The sequence below is a fragment of the Aspergillus undulatus genome (assembly GCF_047715775.1).
Source record: "Aspergillus undulatus strain CBS 261.88 unplaced genomic scaffold BDV17scaffold_25, whole genome shotgun sequence".
In the NCBI taxonomy this organism is placed as follows: domain Eukaryota; kingdom Fungi; phylum Ascomycota; class Eurotiomycetes; order Eurotiales; family Aspergillaceae; genus Aspergillus; species Aspergillus undulatus.
The window spans coordinates 105,697-126,885 of NW_027396629.1; the positions used below are offsets into that span (position 1 = coordinate 105,697).

The 21,189-nt window shown below is 51.2% G+C and overlaps 8 protein-coding genes across 8 annotated transcripts; 6 read left to right on the plus strand and 2 right to left on the minus strand.

Moving 5' to 3' along the window:
• Positions 1-744: 744 nt before the first annotated feature.
• On the plus strand, positions 745-2,785 carry BDV17DRAFT_91942 (ubiquitin-protein ligase RMD5). Its single transcript, XM_073765345.1, has 4 exons — positions 745-1,234; positions 1,325-1,452; positions 1,508-2,281; positions 2,332-2,785. The coding sequence occupies exons 1-4, from the start codon at positions 1,111-1,113 to the stop codon at positions 2,548-2,550; spliced, it is 1,245 nt and encodes a 414-aa protein (XP_073615381.1). The 5' UTR covers positions 745-1,110; the 3' UTR covers positions 2,551-2,785.
• Positions 2,786-3,275: 490 nt separating this feature from the next.
• On the plus strand, positions 3,276-4,875 carry BDV17DRAFT_91944 (BTB/POZ domain-containing protein). The gene is made up of 4 exons (XM_073765346.1): positions 3,276-3,645; positions 3,729-4,079; positions 4,165-4,438; positions 4,512-4,875. The coding sequence occupies exons 1-4, from the start codon at positions 3,482-3,484 to the stop codon at positions 4,566-4,568; spliced, it is 846 nt and encodes a 281-aa protein (XP_073615382.1). The 5' UTR covers positions 3,276-3,481; the 3' UTR covers positions 4,569-4,875.
• Positions 4,876-4,899: 24 nt separating this feature from the next.
• csn12 lies at positions 4,900-7,067 on the minus strand. The gene is made up of 5 exons (XM_073757939.1): positions 6,338-7,067; positions 6,211-6,283; positions 5,944-6,158; positions 5,473-5,893; positions 4,900-5,414 (listed from the first exon to the last, which is right to left on the minus strand). The coding sequence occupies exons 1-5, from the start codon at positions 6,898-6,900 to the stop codon at positions 5,328-5,330; spliced, it is 1,359 nt and encodes a 452-aa protein (XP_073615383.1). The 5' UTR covers positions 6,901-7,067; the 3' UTR covers positions 4,900-5,327.
• Positions 7,068-7,318: 251 nt separating this feature from the next.
• Positions 7,319-8,314, plus strand: BDV17DRAFT_281894 (60S ribosomal protein eL20; the record flags this gene model as incomplete). Its single annotated transcript, XM_073760107.1, has 4 exons — positions 7,319-7,322; positions 7,682-7,866; positions 7,929-8,105; positions 8,159-8,314. The coding sequence occupies 4 exons, from the start codon at positions 7,319-7,321 to the stop codon at positions 8,312-8,314; spliced, it is 522 nt and encodes a 173-aa protein (XP_073615384.1).
• Positions 8,315-8,976: 662 nt separating this feature from the next.
• Positions 8,977-10,446, plus strand: BDV17DRAFT_92039 (cytochrome b5 reductase family protein). Its single transcript, XM_073765347.1, has 4 exons — positions 8,977-9,202; positions 9,280-9,556; positions 9,609-9,686; positions 9,748-10,446. The coding sequence occupies exons 1-4, from the start codon at positions 9,158-9,160 to the stop codon at positions 10,314-10,316; spliced, it is 969 nt and encodes a 322-aa protein (XP_073615385.1). The 5' UTR covers positions 8,977-9,157; the 3' UTR covers positions 10,317-10,446.
• A 1,169-nt stretch (positions 10,447-11,615) lies between these two features.
• On the plus strand, positions 11,616-13,370 carry BDV17DRAFT_92072 (uncharacterized protein). The gene is made up of 3 exons (XM_073765350.1): positions 11,616-11,800; positions 12,180-12,554; positions 12,616-13,370. Exons 1-3 carry the CDS (start codon positions 11,726-11,728, stop codon positions 13,051-13,053), a joined length of 888 nt encoding a protein of 295 aa, XP_073615386.1. The 5' UTR covers positions 11,616-11,725; the 3' UTR covers positions 13,054-13,370.
• Positions 13,371-16,608, plus strand: BDV17DRAFT_92085 (urease Ure). The gene is made up of 6 exons (XM_073765351.1): positions 13,371-13,707; positions 13,788-13,874; positions 13,954-13,980; positions 14,033-16,087; positions 16,160-16,219; positions 16,285-16,608. Exons 1-6 carry the CDS (start codon positions 13,687-13,689, stop codon positions 16,543-16,545), a joined length of 2,511 nt encoding a protein of 836 aa, XP_073615387.1. The 5' UTR covers positions 13,371-13,686; the 3' UTR covers positions 16,546-16,608.
• Positions 16,572-19,728, minus strand: BDV17DRAFT_92068 (putative DNA repair protein). The gene is made up of 8 exons (XM_073765348.1): positions 19,505-19,728; positions 19,429-19,446; positions 19,226-19,359; positions 19,078-19,176; positions 18,874-19,027; positions 18,557-18,825; positions 17,909-18,511; positions 16,572-17,859 (listed from the first exon to the last, which is right to left on the minus strand). The coding sequence occupies exons 1-8, from the start codon at positions 19,530-19,532 to the stop codon at positions 16,672-16,674; spliced, it is 2,493 nt and encodes an 830-aa protein (XP_073615388.1). The 5' UTR covers positions 19,533-19,728; the 3' UTR covers positions 16,572-16,671.
• Between the last annotated feature and the right edge of the window lie 1,461 nt (positions 19,729-21,189).

Genomic DNA, 21,189 nt, shown 5'->3' on the forward strand with positions numbered 1-21,189 from the left:
CAAATAATTACGAAGAAATATTCCTTTATCTTTACGAAGACACCAAAAAAAAACGTCGAACCTCCCTTCTCTACAAGCTTCCATATAGGAAAACCAGCAATGAAAAGAAGATCACCACAACAGGTCTATCTGACATCAATGCGCGCAAAGAAGCCAGGGCAAATTTTTTTTTTCAAAAATTCCCAGCCGACCCGAAGGCCAACTGGAGCGGTCAACTAGGTAGTTTTCAACTAGCAAAAACACGGTCTCGGATGTCTCCTCACTGACACGTGTAAAACCCTTGCACCAGGATGGAAAAGAAAAGAAAAAAACAAATCTAAAATGGGGCTGGGGGACGGGCGGTTATATAGCTGTGCCAAGATTTGGGAAGGGCGCTAGTGGTAAGCGAGAGCTTTTTGGATTCAAAACTTCAAAGCGGCGCTGCTGCGGCGCCCTTGGTCATGTGGACTTTGCTGGAAGGTGCCCACGCTGATTGGTTGGTTGGGGTATGACTGTCATCTGTGAGTCTGGACAAGTTCATTGCCAGCATTCACACGAGAAATTTGCTTGCTTGCTTCTCATTCGGAACCTACAGAATACAAGGCATATTCTGTGGCGTGTCGGAGTAAGAGGACCATGGACGCTGACAAAACTCGTGTTCGCATTCACCGGTGGTATGATTGAGCTCAAGGGCTGCCAAGACCCGTATACCTTCCCCGCCGCCAGTAGAGATAGCTCACGCTGAACTTTCATTGCAACTCCCAAGAATAATCTACTACTATGAGCGCAATAATGAACAAAGCTACAATTTCCACCTCATTCTGTTCCCAATTACCTTTGTTCGTACCTCTGGACGAGGGTAGATAATGCCTAACGAGCACGTGACAGCGGATGTCGTAATTGGCCTGGAGATCGAGCGGAGAGTTATCTCCTCATCTGCGTTGCCTCATGACCCCTCTCCAGATTGAATCTCCTCAGCTCGATCAAAAGATATATAGCGCCTGAACTCGATCTCAATTGATTGGAAGTCCTCTTCGAAACTTCCACATGGCTCTGGCTCTTCGAGCAGTGAACGAGCGGTAAGGGTCGCACTCCGATTCGAAGCTCCGTGGAAAACCGCGGACACCCGTCATGATGGATCTCGTCCAGAAGGAACATGAGCGCCTCTCGAAGAGACTGAAGTCGACTCAGAACATAAAGAGTGTACAGGATGCGATCGACCAGCTCCAGGCTGCTCGGGACAAGATCGCTGCTGGTTCGTCCATCCGATGCCCCGGACAAGGCCGCTAGATTATCAAGAGGCCTCGTTGATTGTACTGTCGGCTGACTTTGAGCGAAATTTTAGACCCGAATCAAGCCTCTGTATCTCTGGCTAAGCTACAGAACCCGGTCAAGTCGTCGTTCGATGCAATAAACGATCAGCTGAAGGAGACCCATAGCGGTCTGAATAAGTACTCGAAGGCTTTGGATAAGGTACTGCAACTGCGGACGCTCGATTGCTCAACTTGAACTATGCTAATTTATTCAGCTCTTTAAAGATAGACCTCTACCTAGTTCCGAGAACGATGTCTTTTCGTCGCAAGATCACCTCATTAACAGAGCTATTGCCATGCATCTACTGCGGGAAGGCCAGTTTTCCGTGGCTTCTACATTCCTCTCGGAAGTAGCAGAGAAGAAGGCGGAGGAACGACAACAGGAGCTGGACTCAGACACAATGGGCGAAGCCGCGGCCCTTCTGGATATCGACGGGGTACCGTCCAGCAAAGTCCGCGACGAATTCCATAACATGTACCATATTCTCCACGAACTGAAAGAGAACTACAACCTGCTACCAGCGATCGAATGGACTAGGAAGGAGGAGAATAGGGTGGCCCTGGAAATGAGGGGCAGCAACCTCGAGTTCGAACTGTGCAGATTGCAATTCGTTTGGCTCTTTCATGGTGGTCATGAGCAGCGCGGCCCTACACCCGAAGGACGACAGGCAGCTTTGGAATACGCCAGGCGCGAATTCCAAGCATTTTGCCCAAGATATTTGCGGGAAATCCAACAGCTGATGGGAGCGATAGCCTTCAGCCCGAATCTACCGGATTCCCCTTACAAGAACATCTTCAACAACCCATCGGCGTGGGCCGATGTCTCTCACTCGTTTACACGCGAGTTCTGTGCTCTCTTAGGGCTATCTCCTGATTCACCCCTCTATATTGCAGCGACTGCAGGTGCAATCGCTCTACCTACGTTGTTGAAGTTGCAGACCATCATGAAAGCGAAGCGCACCGAGTGGACCACAGAGCATGAATTACCCGTGAGTTTGACTCAGTATAATGGTAGTAAATCGCTACTAACGTGTGAAAGGTTGAAATTCCCCTTCCACCTTCATACCTCTTCCACTCCATCTTCGTCTGCCCCGTTTCGAAAGAACAGACCACCGACGCCAACCCGCCAATGATGATGCCCTGCGGGCATGTGGTTGCGGATGAGTCGCTCAAACGACTTTGCAAGGGTGCCAGATTTAAGTGCCCCTACTGTCCCCTCGAAAGCAGCCCCAAGGATGCAAAGAAATTGTTCCTTTGAGAAGGAATGGTAGTCTAGTTGGCGTACGTGAGCAGGACCTCTCCGCCTTCACAAGACAGTCGATGTTCGCTTGATGTATGGAAAGAGAGGGGCTAGCTAGCCCGAGTACATTGTTACAGAGCAGAGGGCGTTTTGGGAGTGGCGTATTTCGGGCTGGATATGATCAATCATCAGGCGCGTGTATCCTTATTAGTCAACATCAAACATTCCACTTCTCGAATTTGAGTCCGAAACTCTAGATACACAAACGGAAGTGTGCATGATCATGGGAGTCTGCCATGTGCTGCCAGTGAGCACAATTAGCCACCTGGATGGTCCTTGATGCGAGTCGTACTTCGAGATCTAGTGACGCCCGGGGGTTCCTTTAACAAAGAAAGCCTCAAGGTCCCGCGCTCACTCTCAGCCTTGATGTGCAAAATGACTGATCGACCTCGGACAGGACAAAGAAAGACGATGCCCCACATACACCGTCAAAATGATCGTGATTGGGTACTAGCTTGTCACTTGAGTGCGCGTTAAGTTCGTGTTTCCCAAAACCACTTTACGCGTGAAATTACGCGTCTTTCCTCCTCACCACCAGCCATAATCACCAAGATGCAGGAAGCAAACATCTCTTGCAGCTTTGGATAAGTCAAATGGGACAAATCCTGGCTCTGCTATTCCTCCTGCATGTCAGAACGGACCAATGACCTTGACTGACCATGGCCACACTAATCATGAAGTACCTGACCAGGATCCTCGCCGTACGCCGTGATACCTCGCCGTACCCAGAGCTAACAGGGTAAATCGTTTTACGAACGTCCTTCACCCTTCGCCCTGATTTAAGCTGGGGATCCCCCTGAATTCCCTCTTCCCCCAAGGATCAGGTCTCTCAGTTCTCACTCCCCCCCACACTGCCAGCCCTCCCACAAAAGCGCAAAGGCATCCCAGAATGCTGACAAGCAGGCGACATCCCCAATCCCACCCCGACAGCTTTTCGTCCAAGTACGGCACCTCAAAAGCTACTTCTCGATCTAGGCGCGTCGTCCGAGACCCTTCAGTCGTCTCAAGGAGGCTCGAAAGACGCCATGTGCCTGATTCCCCGCCTGATGGAAGGTAAGAAAGCTTCAATTGCATTGAGCCATTATCCCATCCAAGACTTAGCACATAGCTAACGGGATTTACTTATTATTACATAGCTCGTCCTCATCCTCAGTGATCACCATCTGCGTCGGCCCAGACAGACGTCTTTTCGCGGCCCACAGGGAAATCCTCTGCGTATCGCCGTTTTTTACAACTGCGTGCTCGCGAGCCCAGTCACTCGACCCTGCCAATGGCCGACGAATAACACTCCCCGAAGAGCAACCGGAAGTGTTCTCTTGTATTCTTGAGTACCTCTACCGAGGAGATTACTACCCCCGATTAGTCCAGAACGAGAAACCCAATACGTGGGAGCTGCAGAATCCCAGGTTGAACCATGGACAGACTGATGGAGCTACGCTCTTCCATCCCGCTGCTGGTGGGGTTATACTGAAAGATACTGCTGTCTAGTATGTGTCGCATACCTCCTACCCTATCCTAAGTCCATCTGCGGCCAGTCACAAAGACTAACAACCTTTTTCTTCTTACCTCCAGCTGCTCAGCAAACAAATACGGCCTCGAGAACCTCAAGCGCCTCGCCCTTATAAAACAGGGTCTACACAGCGGCATCCAATGCAGCACCATCCTCGCCAGCGCCCGCTACGCTTACGCCAACACGCCCGACCACGAATCCAAACTGCGAGCGCACTACCTTGCCCTTATCATTCGGAGTAGGTCTACTTTCAAGCGGAGCGGCACAATGCAGATGGAGATGGAGAGGGGTGGGAAATTGTTCTTCGATCTTTTTGTTGCGATGTGTAATCATATGGTGGGTGGCTTATCTTTTTTTTGTGACAGTTTGTACTTGGAATTATATGCTAACTAAGCTTTGTTTGTCGCAGGATGATCTCGCGGCGCCGACGCCGAGTATGAGCGCTAAGCCTTCTCGTGTCGAGTAATTGTACTTGCACTAACCTCCCGTCTGATTGAAGATGCATTAGTGAGAGAATTAGAAGCTTGCGTTGCGGCGCTCAGCTCAAAGTTGTGGAATTCGATGATAATGAAGCGCAACGATTGTGTAGCGCTTCTTGGTTTGTGTTTTCTATCTTGCTGCAGGGGCCCTTTGTTTCCATTTTCGGGATCCCTGTCTCCATATTTTTGTTTTGGCATTTACGCCCTGACCTTGCCTTGTACTATATTCGTTTAACCTATTTCAAACGTACTTAGCTATGTTCTGGTAGCCTACCTAGTTCTTCGACGACCAATGATTTCTTCGCCTACCCTTATGATTCTTTTTACTAGCGCTACTCCTAGTGAATAGCTGGACTCCCAGTAAATAGCGCGTGTAGGATGTTTAAAATATCCATTGAGTGAGCTTGCTATGAGCTTGCTGTGTCTTCTATTTGTTAATAATGCAATCGGTAAACGCAGGCACAGCCGGTGCTCAAATCGGTAGCCTCCTGAACGTAAAAAATGACATTATAGATAGACCATGGTTCTTCGTGTCGGGAGAGCTTCAATGCGACCTGAGAAGCCGATATACCTTATCCGCCTGTTTCCAGGCAAGAGGCGCGAAGTAACTGCATACCGCGCCGGTGGAGTCATAAGCCGTGACTTCGAGCTTCGGTGACCCATCCGATGGACTCTCAATCATGCCGATAGTCGATGTGTCCAGCTATCTCTGGGGAGTAATGATAGTGACCGTCGGATTCCGGGGTCTATACACCTGTTCCAGGGAAGGCGGTACCGCCCTTACTTAGGACGATCATGCCACGCTCGCGGGCTATATAACCCTTCATGAGACCCTACATATTGATTAATAAGTAAATGTCCGGTAGTAGGAATTGTGAGCGGTTGGCTCACCTTGTAGATGAGATTTGATAGTAGGCACTCAACCTCATCAATATCAACCCGGGTTCTAGCATCTGCATGGGTCCCTATACGCAGCGCTGCTGCGAACTCGGCAACGGGTATCCTCGTTCGTCGGATTGGGGTTTGGCCGTCTTTAGGTTCCTCAAATCCTCCTGCTATGAAAACTTTTCTGAACAGATTGCGCAAGGCGATGTCTCGCCCTCTTTCAAGAGGAAGATAGATGCGTCTCCGTACGAATTCTTCTTCGCCAGCAGACATGGCATCGTCAAAACCGTGGAGATCGCCTTTCCGGATGCATTCGCATAGTGGACGAAACAATTGTTCGAGGCGTGGAAAGTCGTGAAGGAGCTTTTTGCTCGGTAGGGCATGTGTGTTGACGAGATGGCAGGGGACGAGATAGGTCAATATCAGCCTTTCTAGTTGTTAGCAGCGTGAACTTTCCGAAGAAATAGTGCAACGAACTCTCTGTTCTTGGTTGCGCTCTTCTGGCAGTAGTTCCAAGCATAGGCAAGATGCTCTTCCGCCTCGGCATAGTTCTCGTCCAGGAAGAATATGACACCCACGAAGTAGTTGAATGTCACTATATGCGACCTGGGATAAAGCTCCTTGTCCGGCAAATCTTGTGATTGAGCGTTGAGCGCACGTAGAAGGTTCTTCGAAAGTCCGACGGCGTTGATCTGATTTCTGTAAGCCATCTCCGTTGAGAAAGACGGTGTTCACTTTTCATACCTTGAAGTAGGTCTTGAAGAGAAGGTTTGTCATGTAGTATACACCCCATTTTCGTGATTCTTCTTTTGGTGCTCTGAAACCGATTGTTAGCAATCAGCGACGTAGGAAGGTAGCACTTGGCTGTCACCTATCATTGAGGCACAATGTAAACATGCGGTTCAGTACTCGCGCGGCCTCTTCAGTTTTGGCATTCTTTCCAAAGTCGGTGATCATATCATCCTCAGAAAATGCGACTGATCCCTGCGCCGATGTCTCCGCATCGGCCTTGGAAGCGAAAACCCGTAAATATTTTCCAACTACATAGAGACAAGGTATGGTCCAAGTTTCTAAGCCAGGGCTCGTGTAGGCCCTAACCAGCACGTTGGCCACATCTTTCCAATTGTCATAGACCTTGACCCAGCTAGCGCGCGATGGAGCGTCATCAAATTTGACGATTTCGCCGACTGCCTTCCAGTAAGCCGAGAAGATATCTACCCAGGTGTTGAGTTCTTGCTTCGGTACCCTTCCTCCACCGATATGAGAGAGAATATATCGAAGGCTCGCGGATATCTGAGCGGCGTTGGTAAAGTTGTAAAATGACTTTAATCGTTCAGGGTCTTGCGGCGTATCGGTCGGGGTGAGGGCAGCGGCTATACGAGGACCAGAGCCGAGTCTGTGTCCAGCTTCGAGCTCTCCGAGAATCGAATCCATTTAGACAGAATGTTGTACCGCGGCCTGACGAGAAATCGGTGGTTCAGAGAATCCTCATTTTGTTCTTCGCGACGTTAGTTCTCCAAGTACTCCTCACGGAGCTGTCGTGAACCCACCTGCTTCTGTTCCCCACTTTGCGATCTGGATGCGAAAGCGGCACTCGCGTCCGCGTCCCACTATCCACGTGACTCAACGTAGTGGTTGCCTGTCTGCCTTAGGGCCTTCGCCGCCCAGTTAGCTCGCTTAGCCGAACGGCAGCCCTAGACTCCCCACCAACTTCAGGAATCTTCCATCTTCCGACCGAGACAACGGCAAATTTATCGACAACAAGACACAGCGTCAATAAAAGTGAGCCACCCCATATAACACTCTTTCTGTTATCTAGCTGAGAAGCATTGCTGACTGTCAATTTTTCCAGATGGGTGAGTTACACATTTTCCTCGTGCCCGTGTCCCAGTCGAATCGAGTTGAACCGTTAAAATTCCACGATCATTGAGCGACTTCTCGACCAATCTACAACGAAATACTGCGCCCGCTATAATTGGATTCAGGATTCTGGGTCGACAAGGAGGACATTAGTTGGAAGTCTGAACGTGGCGGGAAGAGATGGATTCTCAATAAAGCAATCCGACCGCGTGTCTTGCGACTTTTTTTCACACCTTTGGTCGACCGCCTCAGCATCTTCCGTGATGGATGGAACCACAGGCCCTACGCGATCGATTCACTGGGACATGGGATTATGAGCAACCTTTTGGAGGAAACGACTGACTGGATATTATAGGGCGTCTCACTGAGTACCAGGTCATTGGGCGTCATCTGCCCACCGAGGCGAACCCCACGCCCAAGCTGTACCGCATGCGCATCTTTGCGCCCAACCCCGTCGTCGCTAAGTCGCGGTTCTGGTACTTCCTGACCCAGCTCCGTAAGGTCAAGAAGGCCAACGGTGAGATCGTCAGCCTCAACGTGGTATGATCATATCGAAGTGAATTGCGAAAATCGGGGAATGTACGAACTAACAACCGTACTAGATCAACGAGAAGCGTCCCCTCAAGGTCAAGAACTTCGGTATCTGGCTCCGTTACGACTCCCGCTCCGGTACCCACAACATGTACAAGGAGTTCCGTGAGATGAGCAGAACCGACGCCGTTGAGTCCCTCTACCAGGACATGGCTGCCCGCCACCGTGCCCGTTTCGGCTCCATCCACGTATGTCCAATCGTGAATCCTACTTGAGCGACAAGTCTAACGATCATCTGTAGATCCTCAAGGTTGTTGAGATCGACAACGCCGACTCCATCCGCCGCCCCTACATCAAGCAGCTCCTCTCCAAGAACCTCAAGTTCCCTCTGCCCCACCGTTCCGCCAGCGGCAACAAGAAGGTCTTCTCCTACTCTCGTCCTTCTACCTTCGCTTAGATGTGATGTTTTGGGTTTATGGGAAAGGAGTGTGCGGATGAATGACTATGTTATGGCCATAGCATGCATGAAGGACACAGGTCACGCGGAAACTCCGGTGTATCTACAGCCCAATGATGGGAAAGATGGTTTTATGTCTCTAGTCCTCTGCAGCGACCTTTCAAGTTATGTCCAAAAATACGGGGTTCTTTTTTTTGTTGTCAACAGACATGCGCAACGTTCTTGCTTAATTCCTGATATTCAGACGGCCGAATCTCGCTTTACGGCCGCTTGCCCTCCAGCTCTAAGGCCTCGAGTACAGCTCGATATCTCTCACGGTGGTGAGTAATCTGCGTACGGAGTACAGCTGCATAGATAACAGGCGCCAACTCAGTCGTCACGATGAAAAGCATGCCACACAGTTCAGTATAGATCGGTAGGTATGAGGTTCCTCGCCTGTACTCCGACTCAAATCCTAAGACAACCCGCGTCATCAAAAGAAAAGTCTCCAAGTAGTTTTGCGTCCGTGGGCGGGTCATTTCCGGATGGCAGCACCAAGGCTAGTCCTCTAAAACTTATAACCGACAACACCCATGAGATCTATGCAACGGAATAGTAGTCTTCGTGGCAGTAGGTATTCTAGCTCTGACGAAGGCCAATTATCTTAGAAAGTTAGGTGATTGCTTGATAATCGCATGCCAGGCCCCAGGGACGCTGTATTACGTCACGCTCGAAAAGGCATCGGCGTTTTCGGATCCGCAGTCGAAGGTCTTCCAGCTAGCACGCCGAACTTCCTGAGTCCTGACACAACCTCACCTCATACGCATCAATTGACCTCCAGTTCCTGCGTCTTTTGATACAATAATGTTTTCTCGTTACGCTTTCCGCTGTGCTCAGCCCTTGAGGCAGGTAAGGTGTCCCTTCGACAAATCGCCGATTTCCTCTTGATTATTTCCCCGGCTTCGTTAGCTGACCGGCTATGTCAGAGCGCCCGTAAGTACTCAACCGAGGCGCCCAAGAGCAAGTCGCTTGCCCCTGTCTACGTCGGTGTCGGTCTCGCAGGTCTCGGAGTCGGATTATGGCGCTACCAGTCCGGTGCTGCCACCGCAGAGGCTCCTAAGGAACGCCCCAAGGTTTTCACAGGCGGGGACCAGGGATGGGTTGACCTCAAGCTGGCTAACATTGAGGTCCTGAGCCACAACACCAAGAGATTCCGTTTCGAGTTCGAGGACAAGGAAGCTGTCTCCGGTCTCCAGATTGCCTGTGAGTTTTCCGCGCGCAGGTATCACAACAGCTACTTACAATCACCATTTAGCTGCTCTGTTGACCAAGTACACCCCTCCCGGTGGTGAGAAGCCCGTCATCCGCCCCTACACTCCCACCAGCGATGAAGGTATGTCATTCAATGTACCCCCGACCGTTCATGATGTCTGATCTCCTGACCCTCGTCATAGACCAGCCCGGTTACCTCGAGCTTGTCGTTAAGCGCTACCCCAACGGCCCCATGTCTGAACACCTGCACAGCATGAACGTCGACCAGCGCTTGGAATTCAAGGGACCCCTCCCCAAATACCCCTGGGAGGCTAACAAGCACAAGCACATCGCCCTGATCGCTGGTGGTACCGGTGTCACTCCCATGTACCAGCTCGCCCGCGAGATCTTCAAGAACCCTGACGACAAGACCAAGGTCACTCTCGTCTTCGGTAACGTTGGAGAGGAGGACATTCTCTTGAAGAAGGAGTTCCAGGAGTTGGAGAACACCTACCCCCAGCGATTCCGGGCATTCTACGTCCTTGACAACCCTCCTGACGGATGGACCGGCGGCAATGGCTACATCACCAAGGAGCTTCTGAAGACTGTCCTTCCCGAGCCCAAGGAGGAGAACATCAAGCTTTTCGTCTGCGGCCCGCCCGGTCTGTACAAGGCTATCTCTGGCGCCAAGGTTAGCCCCAAGGACCAGGGTGAGCTCACTGGTTACCTGAAGGAGCTTGGCTACAACAAGGACCAGGTCTACAAGTTCTAAGAGAATTCCCTAGTCAGTTCGCTCTAGTGCTATCGAATTTCGGCGCACGCGCCGCGCGAATGTTGTTCAAGATTTGGTTTCTGGCGATGGCATTTGTACCTCGCCTATACAACCGGCTAAAATAACCGCCAGTCAAGCTGCCTTAATGAGATGATAGATCGGAAGATACTGTATTTCTACAACTATCCTTGGCTCTTGAACAAAAACTCCTCCTACCTTCAGAGGCTCATAGAACCCCGCTTATCCCGCGACCCTCGGCGTTAGGACTCGTAATCAAGCACTCCGTCCATGTCCAACCACCGACTTACTATATACTCCATTCTAAAAGCCCATAAATAGCAATGATACACATCAATACGCGCATCCATTTCCCACCGATGAAAGGAGAACAAGTATGTCGTGGAGTCGCTCTCTGCCGAAGATCGATAGTGCATAGACTGGTTTGTGCTAGGCAATGGCTTGTCGACGTCCAAACTCGGCACCTCTATGGTGCCCAGAACTGGTCCAATGTAGAGAAACAGCATTTTCCGAGTCGCAAACATAAGTTTGATTAAGCCTATATGTCATCAAAAGGATATATCTACGATTGCGTCGAGCGCAGCGCATCGCTTCCGAGATCTGAAATAGGAATCCGCGCGCACTCGCGGGTGAACATTTGAAGCTCCCGCGGGCTGCGCCGTGCACTGCAGCAGGACTCCTCCAAGGCTGCAGGCTTACAGCCTAGGACTTTTTGCTTGTGCCATTACTTATGCGCTCGAGTCGAAGCTTGCGATTGTTTCAATGCGACATACGATGTGGGCAGACTGATACTTACGCTCTTGAACCTGAATGGATATTTATGCTACGCGAATGGAGAAGGGAATCCATGGGTTATCTACTTGGAACCTTACGACTCCTGGAGGGAATTAGAGTTCATAATGATGGCGCAAAGCAGCGTGAACCAGCGCCCAAGTTAGCGCCTGGGCTGCCGCTGTGAAACGGAGGGCAAAGTGCCAACTCAGCTGAAGGAGCCGTCCATGGGTGCGCAGCGGCGGGCAGCACTCAGCACACTCAGCAGCGGGTGCTGCCACTGCTACGGAGCACAGTCAACGGAGCACTGTTGGACTGTGCTGGGCTGCTGGAGCCTGGGTGCTCATTATTGCTGCTGAGTGCTGGTAGTGCTCGGGGCTGGGCTCCGCCAGGTATTTAGTGGGTGCAGTGTCCCCCTTTTAGCGTGCTGCCCAACCCGCCGTGAAAAAAATCTGCTCCCTTCTCTTACCCCCGAGACCGCCGAAACCACTCTCCCTTCGGTTTTGTTTTGGGCTTGCTTTCCTTCCCGTCACTCACTCACCACTCACCACTCGCCCTCCGTTCCTCCAATCTTGTACATACTCTTACTTCCGCCACCTTCTACCGGCACAACCTTCAACATGCCTAAGTCCACTAAGGGTGACTCGAAGACTGTCACCGTCGACGTCGAGGAGTTCTCCAAGACTCGCGATTCTGTAAGTTTGTCTTTCTCTTTCTTCGTTCTCGAGGTCGCGCGTCTCAGTAAACAACAACTACCGTTGCCATCTCCAACTGTCGACGGCACCATTCCCACTCCTGTTTGCTAGTTCTATGATCAACTTCCCACCTTGATCGCGATCGTCTTTCGAAGAGCGCGCACATGCATCAACAACAATCCCAAATACATTTCGCGTCTTGTTGTAGTGCTCTTCGTCTGGCGCGACAACCCACCTCATTTCATCAAGTTGCGCGCCAGCTGCCCCTCCAAACACAAACATTCGCCGCGCCTTTTGATTCTCTCCTGGTCGCTCTCCATTCGCGATTCGCGTGACCTTGTGCTTCAGTTCATCATGAACTTGCTAACCCCACGAACAGGTTCTCGCGAGCATCGCGCAACTGCAGTCTGCTGCCTATGAGCTGTCGCGCGCATACATCAACCACGCCAACCAGGTGCTTGGCAAAGAGCACGCAATTTCTGATGTCGCGGCCATTAGCACTACCCTCGCCGCTGGGATCAAGGACAGTGGCGCACTCGCCTCTAAGTCCGATGCTGAGACCGGCGAGAAGAAGAAGCGCAAGCGCGCCCGTGCTGATCCCAATGCTCCCAAGCGCACTTTGACCCCGTACTTCCTGTACATGCACCACAACCGGGATCACATTAGAGAGGAGCTCGGTGAGGGTGCGAAGCCTATGGAAGTCTCTGCTGAAGGCACCCGCCGCTGGGGTGCTATGCCGGAATCTCAAAAGGAGGTATGTTTTCCAAGTACTGTTGATATTCTACGGTGAGATATGTAACTTATGCGTTGCCCAGGTCTGGAAGAAGCTCTACGCGGACAATCTCGCGACCTACAGGGAGAAGGTCAAAGCTTACAAGTCCGGTCTCCCCTACGACAAAGACGACAACGACAGGGCTGCCGACCAGTTGCACCTAGACGTTGCGGCCGCCGAGGGATCTAACGAGGACGAGGAAGAAGAAGACCGGGAGGAGGAAGAGGAGGACGAGGACGAGGAAGAAGAGTCTGAGCCTGAGCCCGTCAAGGAACCCACGCCTCCTCCCAAGCGACGCCGCAGCCAGGGCAAGCCCTCCAAGGAGGCCTCTACACCCGTTACCGACAAGAAGAGCCGCAACGAGTCACCCGAGAAGAAGCGACGTGGTTCGGCCAAGAAGGACACGGAGAAGTCTACCGCTAGCAGTGACAAGCGTTCGAAGAAGAAGCGTAAGAGCGAGGCTGGCGGTGACGACGAGTAAGCAGGTTCTTACAACGAAAGAGTATGGAGGAGGGGAGCCTCTTGTGAATATGTCGTTTGATAGTATGGAGTTGGATTTGGCTTTCTTGTTGTTGCCGTCTTGCTTTGAGTTCTGGAGTTTCCCGTTTGAATTTCTGGCGACTGCAGCATGTTGGAGTACAAAGGATTCGGAGATGACATACAATATAGCAATCCTTGTAAACATCGTGGTTGTATAACGTTTGTCAAGGCGATGAACATCTTCAAAGCTTCATAGGCCGAATGGATCCTTATCTTATCTCTGCAACCCCACCATCCAAGGTCCAACTTCCCCGGCCTCCTTCTCCCACTCGAGCTAGAGCTTCGTTTAAAACTTCGCCGAAGTCCGATAGAGTCACAATTCTCATCTTTTCTTCTTTCTTTTCTGAAGCAAAGGGGCTCTTGACAGAGGAAGGTCAATTCCTCCCACGACACTTTCACCCCCCGGGTCTCCACTATTTGCGTCTACTTTGGGCTCGGCCATTTACTGTCACTGATTGGCCAATTGGTTCTCCAGATCGCGTTCTCGGCGGTCGTGATCCGCAGGTTGAGGAAGGAAAAAAAGAAAATAGTACTACCAAGGAACCGCTTGCAGGAGGCAGGGCGGTTCGGCAGAATGCACCTCATCCCGAAGGAGGTAGGATAATCGGTGATTCTGTTTCAATATTTTCCTGCTCAATGGCGCCCTTTTGCTAATCTCATGTTTCTTATGCGTAGCTCGACAAGCTCGCGATCTCTCAGTTGGGGTTCTTGGCCCAGCGGCGTCTTGCACGTGGCGTGCGACTTAATCATGCTGAGGCTGCGGTACGTTGTGCCACTGGAGATACTATATGAGATGCTCGAAAGACTTGTGTTCTAGAATGTCTGCTGATACTCTGACCAGGCGTTGATCTCATCGAACCTGCACGAGGTATGAACTTCTGCGTTCCCAACAGACAGACTTCATTCTAAGAATTGAACAGTTGATTCGCGATGGACACTACTCGGTGGCCGATCTCATGTCCATCGGCAAGACCATGCTTGGTCGCCGGCATGTCCTACCATCAGTTCCCTCAACGTTAGTTGAGTTACAAGTCGAAGGCACTTTCACGACGGGCAGCTACCTCGTTACCGTCCACCACCCGATCAGTTCAGACGACGGAGACCTCGAGAAGGCTCTGTACGGAAGCTTCCTCCCGATACCACCGGCAGATACATTCCCAGATGTTAACCCGAAGGAGTATCTGCCAGAAAAGGTGCCAGGGGCTGTTATCCCGGTGAAGAACGCGCGAATCACACTAAGCGAAGGCAGGAAGCGGATCAAACTCAAGGTGATGAGCAAGGGTGACCGGCCAATTCAGGTTGGGTCGCATTATCACTTTATTGAGACGAATCCTCAGCTGCATTTTGACCGGATTCGCTCGTACGGGTTTCGGCTTGATATTCCTGCTGGCACGTCTGTTCGGTTCGAGCCTGGTGATACCAAAACTGTTACGCTGGTTGAGATTGGTGGGAATAAGGTTATCAAGGGAGGCAACTTCCTTGCCTCTGGGTTGGTTAACTTGAGTCGCGCGGATGAGATTATACAGCGTCTGCAGGCTGCGGGATTTGCCCATGTTCCTGAACCAGCTGCTGACTCTGCTCTTGTTACTCCGTTTACGATCGAGCGGGGGGCATATGCTCGTTTATTTGGCCCTACAACCGGAGATATGATTCGCTTGGGAACAACGAATCTCTGGGTCAAGGTTGAAAAGGATTACACTTACTACGGAGATGAATGCTCTTTTGGCGGCGGCAAGAGCATACGAGAGGGTATGGGCCAGGCATCCGGGAAGTCTCACAAAGAGTGTCTGGATACAGTTGTTACAAATGCTATTATTATCGACTGGGCTGGTATCTACAAGGCTGATATTGGTATTAAGGACGGCATAATCGTCGGTATTGGCAAGTCAGGAAACCCGGACGTTATGGATGGTGTGCATCCAGGCATGGTCATCGGCTCTTCGACAGATGTGATTGCAGGAGAGAACAAGATCGTTACTGCGGGAGGCTTCGACACCCATATTCACTTCATCTGTCCCCAACAAGCACAGGAAGCGCTTGCCTCTGGAATTACTACATTTCTCGGAGGAGGTACTGGCCCATCAACTGGTACAAACGCAACCACCTGCACACCGGGACCAACGCATATGCGCCAAATGATTCAAGCATGTGACTCAATCCCCATCAATGTCGGCATAACAGGTAAAGGAAATGATAGCGGCGGCATAAGTATCGAGGAACAGATCGTCGCCGGGGCCGCCGGACTAAAGCTTCACGAAGACTGGGGCTCCACGCCAGCAGCAATCGACACCTGCCTCGACATCTGTGACAAGTACGACGTTCAATGCATGATTCACACCGACACCCTCAACGAATCCGGCTTCGTCGAACAAACCATCCAAGCCTTCAAGAACCGCACAATCCACACCTATCACACCGAAGGCGCCGGCGGCGGCCACGCCCCCGACATCATCTCGGTCGTAGAACACAATAACGTACTCCCCAGCAGTACAAACCCCACCCGCCCCTTCACAATGAACACCCTCGACGAACACCTCGACATGCTCATGGTCTGCCACCACTTATCAAAGAATATCCCCGAGGATGTCGCCTTCGCAGAAAGCCGCATTCGAGCTGAAACTATCGCCGCCGAAGACGTCCTGCACGATCTCGGAGCTATCAGCATGATGTCCTCTGATTCCCAGGCTATGGGCCGCTGCGGCGAGGTCATCCTCCGGACGTGGAACACGGCACATAAAAACAAGGAACAGCGCGGCGTGCTTCCAGAAGACGAAGGCACGGGGGCAGACAACTTCCGCGTTAAGCGCTATATCAGTAAGTATACCATCAACCCGGCCATTGCGCAGGGTATGTCTCATTTGATTGGGAGTGTTGAGGTCGGCAAGCTCGCGGACTTGGTTATTTGGTCTCCGAGCTACTTCGGTACGAAGCCGACTCAGATATTGAAGAGTGGGATGATTGTTGCTTCGATGATGGTATGCACTGCCCCCCTCATGATCTCATCACCCAATCTGGTCATTGTCGAAACTAACCAGTCACTTTACCAGGGCGACCCCAACGGCTCAATCCCCACAATCCAACCCATAATAATGCGCCCCCAATTTGGCGTACGTACCCTCACCCCTCCTCCCCCCCTGTCCACTTCAACCGCAGCTAACAAAACTCTATTTAGGCCTACCTCCCCAGCACAAGCGTAACATTCGTCTCGCAAGCCTCCCTAGACACAAACACGGTACAGCAATACGGCCTCAAGAAACGGATCGAGCCGATCAAAAACTGCCGCAATATCGGGAAGCGCGATATGAAGTTCAACGATACGATGCCGAAGATGAAAGTCGATCCGGAGAGTTATCGTGTTGAGGCTGATGGGGTGCTTTGTGCGGCGGAGCCGGCGGATAGGTTGCCGTTGACGCAGGCGTTTTTTGTTTATTAGGATATAGGATGATGTTTGATTAGATTGTATGTTTGTAAGGGATGACAGTATTATGATGAGATGATACATCTTGATGCAACCAAATGCACAAATAGATTGATCGTGAACGTAAGTTGAGCTCAGCATCTACAACTCAACCTCCTCCTCTGTATGATTATTGCCCGCCGACGTAAGCGCCATTGCCGCCCACGCATCAAAGCTATCCTCCCTAGCTGCAGCATATGCCGCTCTGCGGTTGCGGATGGACGACTTCCGCCTGAGCAGCGATGGAGGTGGCTGCATTTGCATCGGGTCCTCATGTTCGTGTTCGCTGAGATAGTCTTCCTCGTCCAGGGCTCTATGCTCGTGCTCGTGCTCGTCGTATTTGGAGATCTGGCTTTGTCTTCGACTTTGGGAAGCGAATGCGGATGTGGAGACTGTATTCGTGTAGCTTTGCTGGCTGGAGTGGTGGTGTGGGTTTTGCCGGTGTGGCGCGTTTGTCTCGATATCAGGATTGGGATCGACGTCGCTGTCGACTTCAATGACGATGTCTTCTTTTTGATCTTCTGAATCGACACCACGAGCGCCCGGATTAGGCTCATGGATGGCCGTCACCTGCGAAGATTGCTCGATGATCTCTCCTAAACCTTGTGCATGACTTTGCGAGGCAGATAAACTCAACTGAGAACTCTCATTTGTTGGCCACGAGTCAGGAAGAGATCCGAGGTGGAATTTGTTAGGCTCGGATTTTTGAGCGTCTTGAAGAAGATGCCATGCTTGGCGAATGGTATTTCGCCTTGCTTTTGCGGCTCTGGGGCTAAGGGGCGGGATTTCGAGAGAGTCTGGGTTCGCTGCGTCTGTGGCATCTTCAAATGTATCTAGCGGCTGTTGGACAGTTGTTGCGGCCGTTGCGGATGGTGGTAATGGAGAAGATGAGAGTATGGATGGTCTGGACGAACGCGGTTCTGATGCGATGGGGCGGCTGCGAGACTCTAAGACGGAACGACGATGCTTCTCTGCAGCTAACCGAATAGAACTCTGACTGTCGTCATCAGTTGGAGCGGTTGACTGCTGCGTCGATTGGGTTGAAGAGTCAGGGCCCCGTCGTGTTCTCTTTCTGGGAGGTTCGCCGTTTGTAATTCCGGTTATGTCACGCATGTATTGATCATGGATGAACTTGTTGTCGGAGCAAAGATGGCCGAATAGCCTTTGCATAGAGAACCCTTCATCCCAATTTTCAGAGTCAACGATACAAGGATGTATATCTCTGGGTTTAAACGCAGCGACCAACTCGCATAACTCGGCGTAAGAAGAATGGCGAGAGTATGGGAATCGCTATGGTATTTTTAGTTGATGGTAAGTCAAGATGGGGCAAAGAGCATACAATTGTTCTAGGAAGAGGCTTTCCCCAGCCATTTAGTATTTCAGTCGAGGGTTTCGTGGTTTCCGATAGTGCGGAATCCTCACCCAGGCGACCGCGGCTGAGGATATTGACCAGCTCATCCAGGGGCATCTCGTGGGTGTCTTTAATTCCGTAGCTGTCTAGTGACAAAACCTTGCTTCTGGACTTGAACGCCTTCAAGATGGCTTCCTTCGCCTTAGAGAGGGCTTCGGGGTCTTGTATCTTCTCGCTGCAAAGCTGCTCCAGTCGAGACAACGATGACTGGTCAGGTAGTTCTAGTTCGTGTACCTGATATAGATCACCGAGTCCGCCGCCAGCTCCAATTTCGGGAACCTCGGAGCCCCTGTCTGTCCGGCTAACAATTGGGGTAATATAGACGGTGTTCTTGGAAGACGCGGCAGAGCAATGAACGCCTGGTTCACAGCTGTGGATGCGAGATTGCTCGTCCTCACTAAGGCATCCAGGTACGATCCTATTCCCGAGGTCGAATCCGCAGAGGGAAGGTGTTTCGCTTGCACCGCTCCCTTCCCTAGCGGAGGACAAGACAGATCTGTACAGGCCGATCTGATATCGATCCACGTGAATCTAGACATGTAAGCTTGGGGCAGGTAGATATGGAGTTGTAGTTACCTTCGACTTCAGAGCAGCTGCGAGTGCCACCCAGACTTCTTCATAGCCAAATGTCCAAGCTCGGAAATAGAACGTAGTGTTCTCGGGGTATGGCTCGAGTTTGCGCAAAAGCTCTGCTATGCCCTCGGCTTTTGATGGAAACGTGCGGAAGGTGTGCGATGAGCGAGCAAAGGTGGTATCGAGATAAATCTTGTCTAATAGTTTGGTTCCCATAGTATATGGGATAAGCACAGGGTGCCGGATGAGGCCATCAACCCACCACGACTCCGCTACTGCTCGTCAGAAGCGGACATCAAGGCTGAATTGAGAGCACATACCACGTATATCACCTGTATATAAGATAGCCTTTCCATCGCCTTCGATGAGAAACATGACAGCGCCAGTGCAGTGGTTCGCATCAAGAAGGGTAACTCTGATAGACAGTCTCGGGGTTAGGTCAATCTCTGTTGGAGTGTTCAGCGGGATCGGCTTCTGCTGAAGGTCAGTAAATGTTCAGCGGTGTGTCATAGAGAAATTCATACCAAAAGCTTCGCCAAATTTTTGTAATGCAATCTCCGAGACTCGAGGATGCCATTGTTGAAATTCATCCGATGAGGATATTTCTCAATTCGTAAAAGCAGCTAGCAATAGAATTAGAGGGCCATTTCAGATACCCAGTTTATAGCATACCTCTCTAGTGGCTGCCGAGCAGTAAATGAAAGGAGACCTGAAGGACTCGAGTCCCTGAAAGTGGTCGCTGTGAGCATGGCTGAGAAAGCATGCCAAAGGAGGTGGCCGGTCTGGGTTTTTGCGGAAGTAATCAACTAGAGACGCATATCCAACGTCAATCAAACGCTTTCTATTTCAGCTGCACAGGTGACGTTTAGACGCACTTGTAATGAAAGGGAATTCTGCGAGTTTGACCTGTCAGTGTCTCAGGTTGTAAGGAAGGTGCTTGAAGCCTAGTACCTTGGACGATTCCATCAAAGGTCGACATCAGCGATATCTGCTAGCCCGTTCTGTTGAGGTATTTGTGAGCGTTCAGCGGCCATCCTCTTGCGTTATAACTAAGATGGTTACCGTCAACCATGATGCGGAACGTTGGAATCAAGATGGTGAAGAGGTGTGTGGTGGTGGAAGGCTCCCCACGTGACAGTTGCGCAGTTGTATATTTTTGCAAGAATTATCAGTACTCCCACTTCCCACTGACGGACGCCTTGGCTCAACCATCCGACGTGAGTGATCATCGCGACCGTTGATTGTTCAATTTTATTACCCAGTGGTGAATAGTAGTCGGTACCGACTAAGACATTTAAAGCGATCCCTACTCAGAACCTTCGCATTGATTGGAGCAGATCGCACGTTTACATGATTGACAGGTCGGAGGGGAACAGTCTAGACTACAGCCCGTCACTCTTCACGCCATCATCCTGAATCACAGACCTATCATGGCTGCTCGTCGCATTCCCTCATTCATGTACCTACATGGCCCCCGGCGTAGCGCCCGGCGAACAACTGTTGGGCAGTCGACGACCAAGTGGCCATGCACGTAGCCTCCGCGAAACGAATGGACGCAAGACCCGCTAGCCAACGCATTGCTATCGATGGGTTTGGTGGTGGTGCATAGTGCATACTGCATAGGTGGACAAGTCGACCATCGCTGGATTCAGCTGCTGTCGCAGATAAGAGGTGGCTAACTCAGCTCCAGCAACGCTCCAGTGCTCCACGCAAGTACGCTGATGTGCTGGTCATTCATATGCGTGGTCAGCCGACTTGGAAGCGAATTGCCAGTATAAAACCTGTCGCCCGCTCGCTCTCGACGCCTTCCTCTCCTTTGTTCCCTCGTCGTGAACTTGAAACCCGATCGACCATCCCGGACTCCACATACATCCCGGCGTATCACTGACCATGGACGTGGCCTATTATTCGTCTTCAGCCCTCTAGATAAGCGGAGGGTGTTAACCTTGAACCTGGAGCCTGGGCGTTGAAAGCGCTGGCTCTGGTGCATCACATCCGCTGTAACCAGCCTGTCAGCCCGCAATCAGTGCTCACTGCTCAGTGCTCATGATCTGCAAGCTTCGACTACCCAAGGCAAACCGGTGTATAGTTCGGAATTCCCCAACAACAATTCCTTGACCTTACTCGTGGCCTCGTACCTGATTCCGTGTCTTGGTTCCTGGCGGAGTGGAAATCCACCTTCGCAACAGTGAAGCTTAGGCTTCATGACATCGCTCACTTCACGCCTGATTGTGCCATTAGCTCAGCTCCTCGATACTTCTAGTTACCTTCAGACTCGCCGTGGTTCCATTCTGCGGAAAGCTAAGTCCACCTTCGTGCCACGAGACTCACGCCCAGCCCTTCATTGTTTCTTAATTTCCAACCATTGATCGACGCTCCCTAGAAAGTTACAAAGGCCCCATACTATCCGTTCCGCAGCCAGGAATCCTTCACGATCCAGCGATTGCCCGATCTTGTTTTCTTTATCATATCTTTGTTAACCAACTTGTTCCTGTCTTCCTTCTACACAGTCAGCACGTTCTCGATCGGAGTTACCTAAATTTAGCAGACGGCCTCACTGCTTTGCCTTATAATAGCCTCTGTGGAGTTCGATCCCCACAGCCTATCTAATAATCTCCGTTTCAACCTCTCTGCCC

What these genes read in the sequence shown, in the direction of transcription:
- BDV17DRAFT_91942 (XM_073765345.1), top strand. Translation starts at nt 1,111, where the DNA reads ATGATGGATCTCGTCCAGAAGGAACATGAGCGCCTCTCGAAGAGACTG. An exon ending in TCGGGACAAGATCGCTGCTG is followed by an intron (nt 1,235 to 1,324) that starts GTTCGTCCATCC and finishes GCGAAATTTTAG; the next exon opens with ACCCGAATCAAGCCTCTGTA. An exon ending in CCACAGAGCATGAATTACCC is followed by an intron (nt 2,282 to 2,331) that starts GTGAGTTTGACT and finishes AACGTGTGAAAG; the next exon opens with GTTGAAATTCCCCTTCCACC.
- BDV17DRAFT_91944 (XM_073765346.1), top strand. Translation starts at nt 3,482, where the DNA reads ATGCTGACAAGCAGGCGACATCCCCAATCCCACCCCGACAGCTTTTCG. An exon ending in GATTCCCCGCCTGATGGAAG is followed by an intron (nt 3,646 to 3,728) that starts GTAAGAAAGCTT and finishes ATTATTACATAG; the next exon opens with CTCGTCCTCATCCTCAGTGA. An exon ending in TTGCGATGTGTAATCATATG is followed by an intron (nt 4,439 to 4,511) that starts GTGGGTGGCTTA and finishes TGTTTGTCGCAG; the next exon opens with GATGATCTCGCGGCGCCGAC.
- csn12 (XM_073757939.1), bottom strand. Translation starts at nt 6,900, where the DNA reads ATGGATTCGATTCTCGGAGAGCTCGAAGCTGGACACAGACTCGGCTCT. An exon ending in TCTTCAAGACCTACTTCAAG is followed by an intron (nt 6,159 to 6,210) that starts GTATGAAAAGTG and finishes TACAGAAATCAG; the next exon opens with ATCAACGCCGTCGGACTTTC. An exon ending in TATCAAATCTCATCTACAAG is followed by an intron (nt 5,415 to 5,472) that starts GTGAGCCAACCG and finishes ATCAATATGTAG; the next exon opens with GGTCTCATGAAGGGTTATAT.
- BDV17DRAFT_92039 (XM_073765347.1), top strand. Translation starts at nt 9,158, where the DNA reads ATGTTTTCTCGTTACGCTTTCCGCTGTGCTCAGCCCTTGAGGCAG. An exon ending in GTGCTCAGCCCTTGAGGCAG is followed by an intron (nt 9,203 to 9,279) that starts GTAAGGTGTCCC and finishes CGGCTATGTCAG; the next exon opens with AGCGCCCGTAAGTACTCAAC. An exon ending in CTCCGGTCTCCAGATTGCCT is followed by an intron (nt 9,557 to 9,608) that starts GTGAGTTTTCCG and finishes ATCACCATTTAG; the next exon opens with CTGCTCTGTTGACCAAGTAC.
- BDV17DRAFT_92072 (XM_073765350.1), top strand. Translation starts at nt 11,726, where the DNA reads ATGCCTAAGTCCACTAAGGGTGACTCGAAGACTGTCACCGTCGACGTC. An exon ending in TCTCCAAGACTCGCGATTCT is followed by an intron (nt 11,801 to 12,179) that starts GTAAGTTTGTCT and finishes CCCCACGAACAG; the next exon opens with GTTCTCGCGAGCATCGCGCA. An exon ending in TGCCGGAATCTCAAAAGGAG is followed by an intron (nt 12,555 to 12,615) that starts GTATGTTTTCCA and finishes TGCGTTGCCCAG; the next exon opens with GTCTGGAAGAAGCTCTACGC.
- BDV17DRAFT_92085 (XM_073765351.1), top strand. Translation starts at nt 13,687, where the DNA reads ATGCACCTCATCCCGAAGGAG. An exon ending in TGCACCTCATCCCGAAGGAG is followed by an intron (nt 13,708 to 13,787) that starts GTAGGATAATCG and finishes TCTTATGCGTAG; the next exon opens with CTCGACAAGCTCGCGATCTC. An exon ending in TAATGCGCCCCCAATTTGGC is followed by an intron (nt 16,220 to 16,284) that starts GTACGTACCCTC and finishes AACTCTATTTAG; the next exon opens with GCCTACCTCCCCAGCACAAG.
- BDV17DRAFT_92068 (XM_073765348.1), bottom strand. Translation starts at nt 19,532, where the DNA reads ATGTCGACCTTTGATGGAATCGTCCAAG. An exon ending in GCTCGGCAGCCACTAGAGAG is followed by an intron (nt 19,177 to 19,225) that starts GTATGCTATAAA and finishes TTCTATTGCTAG; the next exon opens with CTGCTTTTACGAATTGAGAA. An exon ending in AAAATTTGGCGAAGCTTTTG is followed by an intron (nt 19,028 to 19,077) that starts GTATGAATTTCT and finishes GACCTTCAGCAG; the next exon opens with AAGCCGATCCCGCTGAACAC.